At 45.7% G+C, this 19127-nt stretch overlaps 2 protein-coding genes across 2 annotated transcripts; one reads left to right on the top strand and one right to left on the bottom strand.

Annotated features, from left to right (window-relative positions):
- Positions 1-62: 62 nt before the first annotated feature.
- Positions 63-14555, top strand: LOC311313511 (endoplasmic reticulum aminopeptidase 1-like). The gene is made up of 19 exons (XM_084443646.1): positions 63-265; positions 571-1110; positions 1233-1371; positions 1595-1729; positions 2328-2448; positions 2666-2820; positions 4400-4513; positions 4685-4816; positions 4905-5036; positions 5182-5262; positions 5425-5582; positions 5823-5902; positions 6201-6384; positions 11214-11370; positions 11529-11713; positions 11854-12015; positions 12353-12493; positions 13169-13250; positions 13431-14555. Exons 2-19 carry the CDS (start codon positions 608-610, stop codon positions 13617-13619), a joined length of 2850 nt encoding a protein of 949 aa, XP_084299772.1. The 5' UTR covers positions 63-265; positions 571-607; the 3' UTR covers positions 13620-14555.
- Positions 14556-15130: 575 nt separating this feature from the next.
- On the bottom strand, positions 15131-17900 carry LOC311312827 (general transcription factor IIH subunit 2-like; the record flags this gene model as incomplete). Its single annotated transcript, XM_084442833.1, has 9 exons — positions 15131-15241; positions 15372-15411; positions 15648-15688; positions 16003-16153; positions 16259-16322; positions 16786-16893; positions 17490-17577; positions 17692-17782; positions 17887-17900. The coding sequence occupies 9 exons, from the start codon at positions 17898-17900 to the stop codon at positions 15131-15133; spliced, it is 708 nt and encodes a 235-aa protein (XP_084298959.1).
- Between the last annotated feature and the right edge of the window lie 1227 nt (positions 17901-19127).

Genomic DNA, 19127 nt, shown 5'->3' with positions numbered 1-19127 from the left:
GTGCTGTTATTTTACTTCCTGTGTGGGTAGAGTTATGTTTCGAAATGAAACGATAGATTTTTAGGACTTTCTATTCATATTTATTAGTTGCTGATCAAGTGTATTGGTTCAAATAGTAGTGGATTTGCGCATGCGCTCGAAAATGATAGCCTACTGTCCGGACTATAATGTAGCATGCGTCCTTCCTTAGTGCATTTTATTTTCACTTCCATATCAGATCGGCTTTGGGACACCTGGCTACTGTGCTGCTCCCCAGAAGAACACGGTATTTACACAGCAGCTGATAACTCAGCAGAGAATTCGGCTCACAATGTCCAATGAGTGCTAGTCAATCTATGCTTGCACGCTCAATGAATTCACTATTTGATAGACTATCAACCGAAACCGAAAGTGATTTTCAACTTCAACTGCTTCGTCATGCTACATTCAACCTGCGCGCGTTCCATCTGAAAGACTTGCTTCAATTAATGTGCAGTTATGTGGATACAATGTATCTTCCTGCGCCATAACAAACATAATGTTGCCCATCTGTAACATACTGTATCACGTCCTGTTTCTCTGCAACTGTAGGTCACGGCCTCGCTCTGGGACAGGTGTGTGGAGGACCATGTTAATCCACGTGCTCTTCAGCCTACTCCTGCTGGTCCCATATGCCCCATCTGTTTTGGCAGCACAGTTGCCAGGACATGGCGAGGACAAGGCATCCTCACCCCCTGTGGCTACTAACGGCCAGCCTTTCCCATGGGACCGAATGAGGCTTCCCGAAACAGTCTCTCCTTTACATTACCACCTCCTCATTCACCCTAACCTGACCACCCTCGACTTCACTGGCGTGGTCCAGATTCAGCTGGAGGTGCACAAGGATACCAACAACATCATTCTCCACAGCAAGGAGCTCCAGATATCTAAAGCATCACTTTTGGCACTGGAGGGTTCCAGGCCTCTTCAGGTGTTGGAGTACCCTGCCTTCCACCAGCTTGCCCTGCTCTCTGATGGAACCCTGACCAAAGGCAGGTTGTATGAGGTGCAACTGGAGTTCTCTGCAAACTTGTCAGAAAGTTTCCACGGGTTTTATAAAAGTACATACCGCACCAGTGAGGGAGAAGTCAGGTAAGAAAAGGAATGAACCAAGTTCAGTGTATGGTTCTTATCTTTTTACCGCCCTGGTAAAACCACACTTTTTTATTAGGAGATTTTTGTCATGATAATGCGTTTATCTTTCTCCGCCTCAGGGTTTTGGCATCCACTCAGTTTGAAGCCACCAGTGCCCGAGCAGCCTTCCCTTGTTTCGACGAACCTGCCTTCAAAGCCAACTACACCATCCAGATTCGTCGGGAGACTCAGCACATTACCATATCTAACATGCCCAAGGTCTTGCATTTAGGATGCTTCAGTCGATGCAGCAGTAGTTGCACCATCTCCTTCACTACATGGGACTCACTGCATAGATACAGGGGGAAAGGGGATTGGGTTAGTGAGAGAATGTTTGATGCTCTGAAAAAAAGCAAAGGGCAGTAGTAAAACAGGAGAAGTAAAAATGTTCTTTCTTGCCTCAATCTCCCTTCTCTCCCTTCCTCCTCCCGTCTGCTCCCAGGTGAAGACGGTGGAGTTGCCAGGCGGTCTGTTGGAGGATTATTTTGACACCAGCGTGAAGATGAGCACCTACCTAGTGGCCTTCATCGTGTCTGATTTCCTGTCGGTCAGCAAGACCACCCAACATGGGGTCAAGGTGCAGAGTGACCCCACCTCTGCCTTACACCTTTTATACTCTGTCCAAAACGTGGTTAGGCGCTCACTAAGCATTCATACCTGAGAGGGTTGTAGTTATGGCTGTTTTGAAACATGGGTACGTGTACATTAACATTCATACCCGAGAGGGTGTTAGTTATGGCTGTTTTGAAATGTGGTTAGATATTCATTAAGCATTCATATGTTAGCTATGGCTATTCCGCCTCATACCTAGCCATATCACTGAAGTGCCATTTAATGCACAATGGTGAATAGATTGTTGAGCTGCTCCTCTAAAAACAGTTGAGCACGCACGCTTTTGAAAAAAAGTTTTTTATATATTTTTGTAGGAATTTCTGCTTTAATATATATACAGTAGGACAGTACAGAGATGGACAGGAAAGGTGGGAGAGAGGGAGGGGAGGACATGCACACATGGCCTGGGCCTATTATGAACCCAGGCTGCTGTGGTAAGGAGGACTAACCTCCTGGTATGCACCTTAAGCCTGTGAGCCACCGGGACGCCCCAGCACAAGTTTTACTATTGAACTAATCATGCGTAACATGATCGTAATATCATCCATGTGTTCTCCTGCTAGATTTCAGTGTATGCTGTACCAGAGAAGATTGACCAGACAGCATATGCACTGGACGCTGCCGTCAAGCTCCTAGACTTCTACGATGACTACTTTGACATTCCCTACCCTCTGCCCAAACAGGGTGAGTGAAACAGTACACACCCTTGTATCACCGTCTGTGCATAGAAGAATTAGTGTAGACCAGTGGGCTGATAAACTGTTGTGTGAGCAGTATTTGAAGGTCCATTACAGCTTCAACAGTTTGCACTTAACATCAAAGCTAGTTTTGCATAGAGAACCAAGGATAACGTTCCATTGGTACATTTAGTGATTTAACTATTTTGGTGTTCTGTCCACAGACTTGGCAGCCATCCCAGACTTTCAGTCAGGTGCCATGGAGAACTGGGGTCTGACCACGTACAGGGAGTCTGGCCTCCTCTTTGACCCCAAGAAGTCCTCCGCCTCTGACAAACTGGGCATCACCATGGTGATAGCCCATGAGCTGGCCCACCAGGTGAGGGGTGTAGTGGTCTGTATTAGTGGCCACGCCCTAAGCTGATACAGTATACTGTACAGACAGGTGTCTACTGTACGTTTTCTGCCTTTTCCTCTCTTGTATGGCTTCTGTGGCTTTGTGATATATAGTTCTAATAACTTTACTAAAATCAGTATTTGAGTATCAAATCAAAATTAATTTGTAGAGCGCATTTCATACACAGGCAACACAATGCACTTTACAGAGAGTAATGGGGGGATGGACATAGATCCTACCCCTACATTTTCCAGAGGGAAGCAAAAAAACAGTTCAATGATCATCAACCAGTTCAAGACGATTGAGAAAGCTCCTCCTGGAAAATGTTTGAATATATTGGCTAGAAATATTTACAGAGCGCTAAAAATGGGCTAAATACTTAATAAAAGAGACATGACTATCAGTAGAGTAGATAAATAGTTACAGAGATGTTACCTACATGGTAGGCCATTATGTGTTAGCTATCCTTGTAGTACATAATATATTTAAGTGTAATATAATAATAATATGAATAATAAACTTTATTTGTATAGCACCTTTCATACAAATAAATGCAGCTCAAAGTGCTTTACAACAGAGAGTATGCATGCACGGATTGCTTCACATAAAAACCGAAATAAAATAAAAACCAAAAACAGGAAAATAAGATGGAAGATAAAACACAAATATAACCTTACCCTAGGGTCAATGGCATAAAATGCACCTAATCCCACAGTACTAGGTCTTAAATGCACCAAAATCATCTGACATTCAACCCACTAGATGTCCTTTGTGTGACACCGTCAGAGTGGCCTATAGCTCTCTTTGGGCTATCTTGTATGATCGAAACCTATTGATTGGCTACTGTCCTACACTATAGTGTACTAGGCCAGAGCATACAATCTGCGCATTCAAATAATTAACCGTCTTTTCACAGTGACTCACAAATCATTCAGGTATACCTTTGATATCATAAACATGTACAATAAAAGATAAAGATATGAATTCAAGTAAAATACAATGTAAAAATTACAATTCAATAACATGTTGTACTGGAGAAAAGTGCAGTAGCCTGCAAGTGCAAAAGGAGTTAGTTAAAGGCTAAAGCGAAGACATACTGTAAGTTTTTCTGTACTTTCGGTAGCCTAATAATAATACTGCTTTATGAAACTATGGTGGGACAAATTAGACTATGGCGGCCCGCCATAGTCTAGGTAATTAATGGGAAACAGTGAGGTGCATGGACTTGTTTAACAACTAGTGAATGTTGCGTCCAAGGATCATGCCTCTCGATTCCAGATTGCCGACATGCTATATAAAATCACACATTATGCTTTCTTTGGTTCATAATAAACAAACAAAGCCAGAAAATTCTATAGGGCAATATAATGGGATCTCTGTTTAAACACGCCTAATGAGAAGCAGGGGGCTTGATACCACAAGGGAACATGCATAATGGGTGGGGGACAACATGTATTACATGTGTACAGTACTTGTTTATTTGTTGTTTGCCGGTTGATCCAACTGTGATTTAGTTTTGGCAATGCCAAATAACCTGTCCTGTGCTCTGCTCTCTACCCAGTGGTTTGGTAACCTGGTAACCATGCAGTGGTGGAATGACCTCTGGCTGAACGAGGGCTTCGCTAAATTCATGGAGTTTGTGTCTGTCAACATCACCAACCCAGAGCTGCAAGTGGTGAGAATCACTGCTAACTACATCCATTATCCATTATTATGCTGATTTGACTTGTAGGTCATTCAGGTGATAGTGGTCAAAAACGCAGGGACCTTTTTTCTTTTGCCACTATCACTTTGTTTATTTCCCTCTCTCTCTCACTCTCTCTCTCTCTCTCTCTATCTCTCTCAGGATGACTTCTTTCTTGGCAAGTGTTTCGAGGCCATGGAGGTGGATTCTCTAAGCTCCTCCCACCCAGTATCCACCCCTGTGGAGAATCCCACCCAGATTCAGGAGATGTTTGATGACGTGTCGTACGACAAGGTCCGCCTCCCAATCCACCAATACCATGCATTCATATGGGATTGATATGCATGTGGTGTGCAGTATATCTGTATACGTTCATTTCCAGGGGGCCTGTATTCTGAACATGCTGAGAGATTTCCTGACTCCTGAGGCTTTTAAGATTGGCATCGTCCGCTACCTCAAACGATACAGCTACCAGAACACCGTCAACAGCCACCTCTGGGAGAGCTTGACCAATGTAAGCGTGTGTGTGTGGGTGTGCGCCTTTCAGTCTGTCTGAGAGATTAAACAGCTTGTTTGGCTATGTCATGTGTGTGTGGTAGTTGGTCTCCATTTTTGTATTTGATGTAATGTGTTGGTGTAATAACCTCTTTCGCCGTCAGATCTGCCAGTCAGATGATCTGGATGAGGGCAGACTGAAGGAAGGATTCTGCTCCCAGGGAAAGCTCCAGTCTGGAGCCTCTGTAAGTGACTGACCCTGGAGTTTCGCCTTTCTGTCACCACCATTTCATACTTTTTACCATCTCAAATATATCTTGCTACCGTAAATGTACTCTTATCACAGTTCACTATCACTGTCATGTTCATGACTTGTGCGTCTGTGCTATTCTGTGTCCTGCATGCAGAAGTGGTATTCTGATGACGAGCTGGACGTCAGGGCCATCATGGACACCTGGACCCTGCAGGAGGGCTTCCCGCTTGTCACTGTGGAGGTCAGGGGTCGCGAGGTCAGGCTCAGCCAGGAGCGCTACATCAAGACCGACGACCCCTCCCTCAGAGAAGGGTAAGAACCAAGAATGACAACCCTGAGATGGACTGGGAACGGGGTACTATCTGTCCCATGTCTGCCTGCTTCTGTGTTGACTTTTTAAATCAAAGGGGGTTTTCCACCAGTTATATACACTTAGTAAGACCTACCTAACTGTCTGCATTCTCATGGGTTTGGTCCCACTGTCTCAATGTAGAGCTGGAAGTCAGTGGACAGAGGTCACTGTGTTGATAATTGTAACGTCTCCTCCAACAGCTTCCTGTGGCAGGTCCCATTGACCTACATCACCAGCGCCTCCGGAACAGTCCACCGCTTTTTGCTCAAAACCAAGACAGGTGAGACTGACTGGCAGGGTCAAATGAGGTCACCTTGGGATCACTGAGTTCATCTATGAGCTTCTCTTCATCTAGAAGAAATTATTATACATCAATATACGTCATTATGGGACATCATAAGGGTTATTATGGGTAATTTAATTTTACTCACTGACACCTCAAGTTCATGATCTTCTAGTTCTAGTCAGTCATTGTTCATTTTGATTTTATTTTGGGTAATTAATCTACTGTGTATTTGCACTCAACAGAGTGCAGAGTGCTCCTAATCTGCCCCCCCCCCCCCCCCCGCTGTTTCTAGACGTGCTGAATTTACCGGAGGAGGTGGACTGGGTGAAGTTCAACGTGGACATGTGTGGCTACTACATGGTGCACTACGAGGGCCACGGCTGGAGCTCACTCATCCGGCTGCTGCAGCACAACCACACCGCCCTCAGCAGCAATGACCGTGCCAGCCTCATCAACAACGTCTTTCAATTGATCAGGTCAGTCGTGGCATACCTGCAAATCTTCCTGTGATTGGACCGTAATGATTATGTGTAGTCATACTGCAACAGCATCCTTTATGGCCTCCCCTCCACCGTTCTCCAAAAACTACAATATGTTCAGAACTCTGCCGCCCGGTTGCTCACCCACTCCCGCTCCAGAGAACACATCACTCCCATCCTCCGTCAACTTCACTGGCTTCCCATACAGCAACGCATCAACTTCAAGATCCTCCTCACCACCTGCAAAGCCATGAACAACCTTGCCCCCTCATACCTGACTGATCTCCTCCATTGCCACCCCCCCACTCGCCGCCTCCGCTCCGCAGATGCCAACCTTCTCACCCCCATCACCAAGACCAAGTACCGCGCCCTGGGGGACAGAGCCTTCGCCATCGCCGCCCCGACCCTCTGGAACCCCCTGCCCCTTACCATCCGGAACTCTGACACACTCCCCTCATTTAAAAGTCACCTCAAATCCCACCTTTTCAAGATCACCTATGACATCTGACCATCCTCCTCCACCATCTTCCACCCCCTCTCTTCTCTTAATGTGTTTCCCTTTTGTTGTTTTGCTTATTTGCCTTTCTTGTTTGAGTGTTTGTGTTGTGTGTGTTATGTTCTTAAGTAAAGCGTTTTTGAGTATTTAGAAAAGCGCTATATAAGGGTGTGTTCACACCTACACCTTTGATCCGTTTGGAATCGGACTATCGGACCAAAAAGGTTTGCTCCGCTTCGTTTGGAGAGGTGTGAACGCGTATTAGAACTTGGTCCTGTTGCAATATATGTTGTTACACAGTCGGTAGCTTTACCCTGTAGGACTAATGTTTGTTTCCTAGGGGGAAGCTTTAGCGGGGAACACCAGTTCGTAGAATGCCGACTAGTCGACAGCCGTTTTTGTATTTGCCAAAGTGAGCACTAAACAGTTGGGAGCGTGTCTATGTACCCACAGCCCAATGGTCCCACAGCCCAATGGTCCCACAGCCCTATGGTCCCACAGCCCAAAATGTCTTAGTAATGTGGGACCAATGGGCTGTGGGAACATCGAGCTGACCCCAAACAGTAAACTCGTATGTCGTTGTCTGTCATCTTTGAAGCAAAGCCAAACAAACATTCTTATTGAAACATGGTGACAGCGGTGTGAACCTGAAAGCCAGCAGTTCCCCTTAATATACACAACCAGACGCTAGCCAGCTCCTCCCGCCAGTGAGGACTACTACGGAGCGCGACGATAGCAGCCATGGAGAGCGCGTTGAAACCTCCGGGGAAGATCGACTTTGATGAGGGTAATAAAGCCCTTGCCTGGAAGAGATGGAAGGAGGAATTCACATTATATATCGATCTTACAATGGAGGACAAGGACGAGACTGTTAAAGGAGTAGTAAAGGGAAAATGCATGTTTAGCCCTGTTTTAAGGTTACTTATGATCATATACAATGGTTCAGATCAAAACGTTGACAAAACTAGCACTTTTGAGAAAGTCTGATAATTGCTCCACCACCGTTTAGGTCATACAATGGATGTGGATGGGCACCGTGAAAAATCATTCAAAAACATGTTAAACTCTCAATTTCAAAGACAAGAAACTCACCGAGGTGTTAGTTGGCGTTCTGACATATAATTTGCCATAAAGTAAGATTGTAGTTCATCTGGAAAGGCTTTTTTAATATTTAGCATATAACTATTTAGTCACAGCACATACGTGTGTAAACCTCCGCAAACTAGGTAGCCTAGCAACATAAACAATAGCTACCGTAAGTAGTTTCGCTTCCTGAATCCCCTCTGCTCTTAAGAAACATCTTTAGAAACGAAATAGCTTCCCCACTTGCTCCAGCACGCATGCGCACAGCGCGCAAACTGGCTATTCTCCGTCTGTAGGCTACACTCGCGGCTCACATTCTCTAAGCTACGATCGGCGTCCATCATATTCTAAGTCCTCTTCTATATCATCAAAATCTTATAAATATTCAGGCATATTGCACACAATATTCCAGGCACCAACAAGCCGATCGTAGAGAAGAGAATGTGAGCCGCGAGTGTAGCCTACAGACGGAGAATAGCGCTGTGCGCATGCGTGCTGGAGCAAGTGGGGAAGCTATTTTGTTTCTAAAGACGTTTCTAAAGATCATATTACAGAGGCATGTGAAAAACCACAACAAGCCCTCGCTCTATGTAAGCACAACTAGTGATTCATATAGATAGATTGATGAAAACAACCGTTTCGCGGCAGAAAATATAAATAAAAAATAGATTTTTTAGAAGCAGCATTCTCAGTGCCCCGTCCGCCGCCATTACATGGATATATTGGCTCGCGCTGGATTTTAAATTTCTTCTACAGGCCTCCGAATTACACCAAAGTTATCGCGGTGAGTCAAACATCTTATAATATGCCGTAAATAAGGTCCAGGTTGTCAAAAACGAGCATTCTCCTTTAATATGCATCAACTATACCGTTACTTCGGGAACCTGTTGTGTCACCGCGTAGCCTACTAATTCAACAAATATAAATTTCTCACACAGAACTTGGACAAACCCCAATTTATTAATGATTATCGAGCACATTTTTTTGTGATTGACCAAAATCCTTATCAATCAATTATCAATCTTCGATCATTGATACCCATCCCTACTGTACAGCTACCGAAAAGGAGAGTTCCTGTGTCACTATACAACCCACTAAAAGAGGAGCTAGCAAGCCTACAAGAAAGAGGGATCATATGTGCAGTGGAAAAAAGTAGGGACTGGATCAGTAGCCTACTGGTAGTAGTGCGTAAGGCATCTGGGAAATTGAGAGTATGCATAGATCCTAAGCCACTAAACAAAGCACTCAAGAGGAGCCCTACCCACTACCTACGATGGATGACGTGCTGCCAGACTTGAACAGAGCACGTGTATTCTCTGTGGTTGATGTCAAGAATGGATTTTGGCATGTTGAACTGAATCCAGCTACCTCACAACCTTCTCCACACCTATGGGGCGCTACAGATGGCTACGCATGCCAATGGGGATCAGCCCAGCGCCCGAGATCTTCCAGAGGAAGTTAAACCAAGTGATGGACAGTCTTCCTGGGGTCAAGATTATTGCAGATGATATCTTGATTGTGGGGGAAGGAGAGAATGACAAAGAAGCTACACAACACCATGACCTGAAACTGAAGAAGCTTCTTCCGGCTTGAGATTATGCAGAGAATACACAATACACTCTTCCCACATCGGGGTTGAGGGATGCTTGAGACGTGCCCGGGAGTGTGTCTACTGGCCTGGCATGAATGCACAGCTGAAGGCCTATATGGAACAGTGCAGCACATGTAGTGCTTGGGGTGTGAAGCAGCAAAAGGAGACCTTGAAGTCACACGAAGCCCCAAGACGTCCCTGGGAGAAGGTGGGGACGGATCTATTTTTCTTTCAGTGACAGAGATTACCTGATTACTGTGGACTATCTCTCAAATTTCTGGGAGGTGGATCAGTTTGAGAAAGACACAGTCAAAAACAGTGATTCGGAAGCCACTTTGCCAGATATGGTATACCCGATGTTGTGTACTCAGACAACGGCCCTCAGTACACATCAGAAGAGTTTAAACGATTGAAGGATTGGGACTTCACACACAAAACTTCATCTCCCGGCTATCCACAGAGTACAGTAATGGAAAAGTGGAGTCGGCAGTGAAAACAGCCAAGAGACTGATGGCGAAAGCAAAGAAGGCAGGAGCTGATCCGTATCTAGCCTTGTTAGACCACCGTAACACCCCATCACAAGGCACAGACAGCAGCCCTGCGATAGTGCTCATGGGAAGAATGATTTTTCAAGATGCCCATCCACATCCATTGTATGACCAAAACGGTGGTAGAGCAATTATCAGACTTTCTCGAAAATGCTAGTTTTGTCAACGTTTTGATCTGAATCATTGTATATGATCACAAGCAACCCTAAAATAGGGCTAAACATCCATTTTCCCTTTACTATTCCTTTAACCATCCACGTTACAGTTGTTTGGGGAGGGCACTTTCTCGAAATCAATAGCCTACGCACATCCCAGGACAGATATTATTGTCATCCTCTCAATCGAAAGGGGCATTATATCGTATTTGGATTACAATGCTGACATAATTCTGGTACCTGGTGAGTAGCGCAAATATTTGGCTATTAGTGCATCACTAGACCCTATAGAAAATTCTGATTTAGCAGTAGACACGTTGTTTGTTGGTGCGGGGTAAATGGATTCCAATAGAGGGGACTGGCATATAGTGACGTTAAATGAAAAGCTACCTCACTCGTCTCCTGTGTGATAGGTACCGTACACGGAGAAGGTCTCCGGCATCCATCAGGGCCCGTATTCTGCGACGGTACCAACTCCTACGACACCTTTGCATTGACAAAAGCAGCGCGCCTTCATGGTTTTCACGCGTCCAGATTCGGTCATTGGATGCCGTTGCTATTTGACCAGAGCACCAAATAATTACAAGTAGCGCCAGGATGGCAAATGCAATGCGCTGTTGCGGCTCCATTGTAATAATGTTCTAGTAGTAGTCTCTGATTACATGTGGTTACTGATAGATTTTCCCTCATTTGGTCTGGTCCTTGGTTCGGACTTTCTGGTGTGAATTATAAATATTATTATTATTATGTCTCTGGATTGGTTGGCTGAGTCTGAAGTTGGCAGGATTTACAACTTGACGTTCAAGTTAGATTTCATTTGAAAATGTTTAATCTCACATTCCTGTTCATGTACACCTGCTTTGAAACTCAAGTACGTTTTTAATACATCTATCAAAAACGAAGTCAAAATCATTTCACTATAGCCGCTCCCCTGCCTGTGTGTGTGTGTCCAGTGTGGGGAAGGTGAGTCTGGACACGGCTCTGGAGCTGTCCCTCTACCTGTCTCGGGAGACAGAGATCATGCCTGTCACCCAGGGGCTGGGGGAGCTGGTGCCCCTCTACAAACTGATGGAGAAGAGAGACATGCAGGCCCTGGAGAACCAGATGAAGGTTGGTAGGACAAGGAAGAGAGGGTGTTTCTTTGTGTGTGCATGTGCGTGCGTGCAAGGCAAGCATACGCATGTGTACAACATGTGTTGACGGGTGGACAAGTGTGTTTATATTTGACCGTATGTATGTGTCCTTCCGTGGACGTGTGTGGGTCTCAGGCCTACATCGTGGAGCTGTTCCAGGGACTCATCGACCACCAGGAGTGGACTGACGAGGGCTCAATGTCCCAGAGGGTCCTGAGGAGCTACCTGCTGCTGTTCGCCTGTGTGAGGAACCACCCCCGCTGTGTGGCCACCGCCACCCAGCTCTTCAACAATTGGAGGGACTCTGACGGCAACATGAGGTCAGGACCTCTTCTCATTCACCTTTAGTTTGTCTGTGTTGGTCAACAGTGGTCTGTGTGCGCGTTCCAGCCACAAACCGTAACATACTGGCCATCTCAGATCCTTGCATGGTTAAGACACCTTCCTTTTCCTACCCTAGCCTTCCCAGTGACGTCTCCTTGGCTGTGTTTGCCATTGGAGCCCGCACTCCAGAGGGGTGGGACTTCCTGTTTGAGAAGTACCGCTATTCTCTGCACATGTCCATCAAGAGCCGTATCAAGACTGCCCTGTCCATCAGCCCACTTCAGGACAAGCTCAGATGGTGGGTGGACATAGTCTTCTCTTAGCATCTCTATCCAGACCCGCTTTTTTATGGGAGAGAAAGAGAAGGGGCTTCTCTGTTGTATTTACTATTTACCGTATATTCTTGAGTGAAATGCTGTTTTTGCAAATTGTTTTTTATTTTAGAAAAGCTAACAGTATATTAATGGGGAAACAAAGACAAGTATGTTGGACCATTTGCCATAAACAGCATTTTACTCAAGCAATTAAGAGTAGATATACTGTAGTAAAATACAACAAAGGACCCCCTTCTCTCTCTCTCCCGCTCTCTATCATCACTCTCTCACCCACTCTTCCTCTCTCGGTCTTCCTCCCAGGATGATGGAGCAGAGCCTGGGCGGCGAGGTGATGAAGACTCAGGACCTTCCTCACGTGGTCATCTCCATCAGCAGGAACCCCCGGGGCTACAAACTGGCCTGGGACTTCCTCCGAGCCAACTGGCACTCCCTGGTCAAGAAGTGCGTCTGCTCCTCGCTGCCCCTCACTGTGTCAGCAGCTCTCAGCCCCAGTCTGGGACTCAGACTAGACTGTCCTAGGGTCAGGGCTCTAGACCAGTGGTTCTCAAATGGGGGTACGCGTACCCCTAGGGGTACTTTGGCGTACTGCAGGGGGTGAGACGTTTTAAAAATGTTAATTGAAAAATATATATATTAGACTATAATAGGTTCAATAAACATTTAAATGCAAGTTCAATAAACCACCTTTTATATTCAATAGTCTCCACATCAGCCAAAGCACTCTAAGCTTCTTATGCAATTTCTTTAAGCCAAAAAGTCATTGAACTTTGAAGACTGTGGTATTGGCTGAGACTACGTTGGACAGAAACGCAGCGAATAAATAAAAAACTGTCCCTTTGTGAAATGTTACATTTCAAACATTTGAAATGTAGCATTGAATTGTTTTTCAGTTACAAGGTTGTAAATCAAACACTGAAGGTGCATTTTTTTTCTACCACTAATGTTTTTGCGCTGGTCAGGAGGTACTTGACTGAAAAAATATTTCAGAGGGGGTACAGCTATTTAAAAAGTTTGAGAACCACTGCTCTAGACCAACCCTCGGTTGTTGTCTATAAGCAGTAGGAGGCACAATTGAGTTAGGATTGTATGCCCCTGGCTAATGATGTTTGTCTCTAGGTTTGACCTGGGTTCTCATTCCATTGCTGGAATGGTGAATGGAGTGACCAACCAGTACTCCACCAGAGAGATGCTGGAAGAGGTAAGTGTTTTGGGACTTGATTGTATTCTACTGCTCAGTAAATACTTTTCTCTAGTTAACATAATCGTTTAGAATTGTCTTATGTAATATTTACACCACACCACGATAGATAATGTTAAGATTAAGCACATTATGTAATGTGAGAGGATATCCTTTCTCAAACCTGTGTAATCCGCACAGGTGCGTAGCTTCTTCGGCTCCCTGAGCGAGGAGACGGGTGCCGGCCTGAGGTGCATCCAGCAGACCTGCCAGAGCATCGAGGAGAACATCCGCTGGATGGACCGGCACCTCCCTCTGCTGCAGGCCTGGCTGGACCGACGGCACCCCAGCGCCAGCACCGCCCCCCCACAGAGGCACATGGACTTATAGGCTTTCCCAGACCACGACACTGTGGGGTCTGGAGCACAGAATATCTTTGCTCCGAAGTGAGTGAGCAGTGAGTGCCAACACTGAATATATTGAGGCAGAGTGCTGGAAAAAGTGAGAGGTCATGAAAATATCAATATTTTTGCTCAGGGCAGTCTCTATCGTTGAACTTTCAGCACTCAAAGCAATGTGAGATCTCTCATGTCCAACATCTCAGCCCAGCTCCAGCTAGCTCAGTGGTGAATGTAGGGCTCTCATCAGCCTCGTACACCAGCTTCAACAGCCTGAGAGTCACTGTCTTGGGAGAACCAGCCCAGCCTAGAGGCTCTCAACCACTAGAACAAGCTCATGGGTCTCCCATACGTCAAACTAGTGGGTTACCCATATAAACTGATTAATCAAAATCACTCCCGAAAAAGTTGGATGAGTTCTAGAGTATTTAGTTGTGTGTGTGAGAAATAGGTTAATTGCACAACACTGACATCATAGACAATCAAAATGATCCCTTTCCACGTAAGTGACCTGACCAGACTGAGTTTCATGTTCCCCATGTTAGGCATCCATTTCCTTGCACCTGTTTATATTCAGTATGAAATACCCTTTTGGACCTTGCAGAATTGTGCCTCAGCAAGAGTCAACATTATATATTTTGCTATTGCCTACTGTTAATATTAGTGAGCCATTTTTGAGGTCTGTATGTGTACCTTCCCTATTGACCCCCTGCGTCCCCAGACTGCGGAAGGTGTTGCGTTTGTAAATGTTCCTGCGTCTCTGAGGAACCTCCTGTTGTAGCTGCCCTTACTTTTCTTGATGCTGATGTTGCTGCATTGTTAACAATAATTGATTCAAGAGGACCTTGCATTTTTACGTTTGCAGTTGGAAATGTTTTTCTACACATGAATTCTATCCTGGAAAATGTCCACCAAACTTCTGATATGATGATGCTTCTTAAATGTTTGTGTGTAATGAGTGCTAATAAAACCTTGTTTAGATGTGATCTTACTGAACTGTAAAGTAAGACGTAGAATACATACATATACATAGAATACATATGTAAGCAGACAATATATAAAAGCAGCCTGATGAGGACACAGAACATAGAATAAGAGCTTAGTTTATTATAGGTTTGGACAGCAGGTGGGGCCAACTACACCAATGAAAAAAGGTGCTTTGGGCCCACAAAAAGGCCCCCTTTGTCCATCATCCATAACGTCCTAAGATCACATCAGGAACATACTTGAAAACCTAGAAATACTGGCTCGGTCAGAGTCAACATTCTCCCTTAACACAAGGAGGAGTCACAACACTGATAGAAGTATCTTCCATGGAAACAAAGACTTGCTGTTGTGTGGCATCCTCAAATCTGCTCACCTGCTCCTACAGTACGTACTGTAGAGTTCCAACACGTTCTCAAAGGTCCCCGCTGATCCAGTCACAAACTCCACCAATCACGTCAGTGTGGCGTTAGTCTCTTCCCATGAGTCAGTAGACTGTTGCAGTAAGTCCTCCTGTCCTCAGGAGGCAGTCTGGGAGTGAATACAGGACGGGCAGCAGTGGAGGGTATCGTGGATGAAGAGGTCACACTCCACACAGAACACACTGCTACATGTTGGACAGGTGAACACCTACATAGAGGACAAAAGAGAGGGATGGCCCGAGTGAGACAAAGCAGAAGAATGAGGAGAGAGAAGAGTTTCATGATCAGTCTCCAATATTGTTGGTGTATGAGGTTGATAGGTAAGGTGTGTTGCTTACACGTTTCTCTTTCAGCTCTCCTTGGCAAGCTTGACAGAACCTGAAACAGTTATAATATATATATAATAATCTTTATTTGTATAGCACTTTTCATGCAAATATTGCAGCTTAAAGTGCTTTAACATTTCCACACAGCATAAAAACAAAAAACAATAATAAGGACAATAGTGATCAATAAAACACAATAACAATAATAACGTAGTATAGTTGTGCAGGTGTAAAGACTTCGGATGCATGTGTATATCAGTTGTGTGTGTGTGTGTGTGTCCCACCCACCTCTCTCCCTCATGCTGGTCCAGAGTGCTCTCCTGGAAGGCCTGGGGTTTCCCTGAGAGATTGGGTGAGAAGTTCAGTCATCCGGGAGAGACTCAGAGTAGCCGCTGCTGCGTCGAAAGGAGCCAGTTGAGGTGGTTCGGGCATCTAGTGAGGATGCCTCCTGGGCGCCTCCCTAGGGAGATGTTCCAGGCGTGTCCAGCTGGGAGGAGGCCGCGGGGTATTCCCAGGACTAGGTGGCGGGATTACATCTCTGTACTGGCCTGGGAGCGGCTAAAGATTCCCCAGGCAGAGCTGGTTGATGCTGCCAGGGAAAGGGATGTCTGGGGCCCCCTGCTGGAACTGCTGCCTCCGCGACCCGACCCCGGATAAGCGGATGAAGATGGATGGACGTGAAAAACATACCGCACACTTTGCATTCCACGGGCAGTTCCGTGTACTTGGCGTGGCACTGAGGACAGAAGTACCCTCCCAGAGAGAGACCTGGGTCACTACTGCTGTCCAGGTGCCTGTAAAAGACAGAAATACATATTACATAATTATAACACATGCAACAATATAAATCAAGTACCAGTATTCCATCTGCAGCCCTATTTCTGCTGGTGTATACTCACGACATGCTGTAGGAGGGCTTAGCGTCCTGGTCAGACAGAGAGGCTATTGTGTGCTGGGGGAAACCTGGAAAGAAAAGGAGCCCTAGATGTTTATCATACAACGTGAGAATCCTGCACCCAGGAGCTGAACTTATGGCCGCTACACAAGGCATTTCAAATTCAACAGGCCGTTGTGTGACTGTAAGCATCTCAAGGCCTTGTATTTAGTGAAGCACTGATCCTGGAGAGCTTCTGGGTGTGTTTATTTTATCCAGGCCCTGCACTGGCACACCTCATTGAACGTATCAACTGGTCACCAGTATGTACTAGAAAGCAAGTTAGTAGTACTGAGACAGAACACAAACATCTACACCCAATAGTTCTCTAGGACCAGGCAATCGCAACCATAGCTCTAGGCAGTCCTGTCTCTGTGCTCTAGGCAGTCCTGTCTCTGTGCTCTAGGCAGTCCTGTCTCTGTGCTCTAGGCAGTCCTGTCTCTGTGCTCTAGGCAGTCCTGTCTCTGTGCTCTAGGCTGTGGGCTGACTGACCCATGCGGATGAGGGAGCACTCGGAGGAGGAGCTGGCGGGGGGAGGCTTCACATGGTGCATCAGCAGCTCCTTGAAGTGGCTCTCGTCCAGGATCACATGGTACGACCATGTTACCAGGCAAAATACAGTACGTTGTGGATCATTTGATAATTTCATGGTTATTCTATCCATTTTCCCTCTGTCCTTGTTCGTGACCAGCTATGGGGTCTGGATTGAAAAGGTATAATACTTTTTCTTCCTAGTGGTGCTATAGTTTAACCAATCCCTATAAAAGGCTAGGTGTAAACAGCACCATATTGATTTCCAGGGGTAAATTGCACTGTCACGGCATCAAAAGACAAAGTAATACAGTCTAGAAGACAAATATACAATAGATACAAAATATACAGAAATCCAAATGTACAAGAGTGCAAATAAACAAGTGTATAACAGTAGGTAGGTTCCTTATTATGCCTAGATTGTGCAAACATGTCTGAAGTGCGCATGAGTTTGTAAAAAATAAATGTACATTTCCTGTTCGGGGAGCCACAGAACCCTCCAAGCTGTCTCAGGTCCATAGTGTCCAGACAGTCAGGGGATGCATTGAACATTCTGATAGCAGCTGGTGCAAAGGACCTCCCTCGTCATTTATAATCACACTATACCTCAACAAGAGCAGAGGGGAGGGGGTAAGTTAATGAATAGGAACCAGGTTGATCCTGACCTCCAGTCTCCCGCGTGAGCACTGTGCAGACGCGCACCTCGGCAGACAGGCCGATCACAGACACGCGTATCTTCAGAGACTTCAGCGTCTGAGGGAGAACAGAGGATGGGAGAAGTGATGAGACTTGGAGAGATATAGAGGCGAGATAGTGTCATGAGTGACTGGCCAGAGGTGAGAGGATCTAGGCCTAATACGAGCACACCTTGATCAATTCATAGATGTTAGCTGGGTCACATGTTGTGAGGCTGCTGAAAATGATCAGAATCTCTTTACTGGTGTGTCCGGGCATGTGTCTGTGAAGAGAGAGAGGATGAGAAGAGGAATCAGGAATCTCAAACCCACAAGATGTACATAGCACCCTTAAGATCTACCAGAACTCCCACAGATAACTCCTTACTTGAGGGACTGCATGGCCTAGCATTAGTTGGGTCCAGGCAGAGCTAATGCATTGGCCAGTCTGCTTTCTTTCTGCTGGCCTACAGCACAGGTGTCTCCAGTTGAAGTTAATGGCCTGATAGCGGATTTACACCGCAATAAAGCATAACTTTATGTGGAGGTGCTTGGTTAAAGGACAATGCTCGTTTTTGACAACCTGGACCTTATTTACGACATATTATAAGACGTTTCACTCACCGAGATCACTTTGGTGTAGTTCGGAGGCATGTAGAAAAAATTTAAAATCCAGCGCGAGCCAGTAGGCTACAAAGAATCACATTAGGAAGTATTCAAATGTTGCCGATTGCTATGCAGACAGGCATAAGCAGCTGACTAATTTGGCTCAGACGCTATTACTCTGACAGTCACTCATCCAGCTAGCAGAGATAATACAAACCACACAGGCCAACGGTGTGTGTGTGGGGGGGGGGGGGTGAACCTGCCGCAACAAAACGGCTCCAAGAAATAATGAATCCCCAAATGGCAGAGGCAACACCCGTGGAATTATATTTTATGAGATAAACCAGAAAAAAAAAGAGCGGAGGTTGCACTCATTTTTGCTATGAAAATTGTCATCATGCGTCCACTCTGTTGTGTCCACCCCTCTGGAATACCACATGTATCTCTCCCTGAATGCTGCCAGTGCCAGTAATGAAAAAGCTATTATCTCCCACTGGTTCTGTTGTGGAGAGCTGATCCCCAGTCTAATGGCAGCTATAGTCTGTGATTAATTCACCGTGGATGATGGATGGCGGACGGTTTACAGATGCTTCACTGAGAGACGTCATACTTCCTCGTGAAAGATTAAAAAGGACTGGAAGGGATTCAAACTGAGGACACAGAGGTGTGTGCGTGTGTGTGTGCGCGTGGTCGGGCTGAAGGAGAATCGGTTGGCTGCGGAGGCAACACATGCATCTTAAAGTATGGATGGTTGTGTGTTCAAATCTTAGGTTTTATACAACACTTCAGGACACTTGAGTGCTTCTAAATGATAATTTCTGTAATGATAGCCTGAGCAGACAGTGGTGAAGAGGGGCACGCCGAGGGCATCCAATCCCTCTCCAGCATCTCCAGGTTGAGAGTGCACAAGTACCCTCGCAGACAATGCAGTTGGTAGAGGGAGAAAAAGGCAGTCGCACCACCTAGAGAGCAGAAAATGGTCGGTCACACGTTGTTGCTTGCCGCGTGACAGAACAGAACAGA

Source organism: Borostomias antarcticus, assembly GCF_949987555.1.
Source record: "Borostomias antarcticus genome assembly, chromosome: 9".
NCBI lineage: Eukaryota > Metazoa > Chordata > Actinopteri > Stomiiformes > Stomiidae > Borostomias > Borostomias antarcticus.
This window is presented reverse-complemented; position numbering and strand designations above follow the sequence as displayed.

Coding starts and splice junctions, on each gene's coding strand:
- LOC311313511 (XM_084443646.1), top strand. CDS start 608: ATGTTAATCCACGTGCTCTTCAGCCTACTCCTGCTGGTCCCATATGCC. Junction 11,714..11,853: donor GACTCTGACGGCAACATGAG/GTCAGGACCTCT, acceptor TTCCTACCCTAG/CCTTCCCAGTGACGTCTCCT. Junction 12,016..12,352: donor CTTCAGGACAAGCTCAGATG/GTGGGTGGACAT, acceptor TCTTCCTCCCAG/GATGATGGAGCAGAGCCTGG.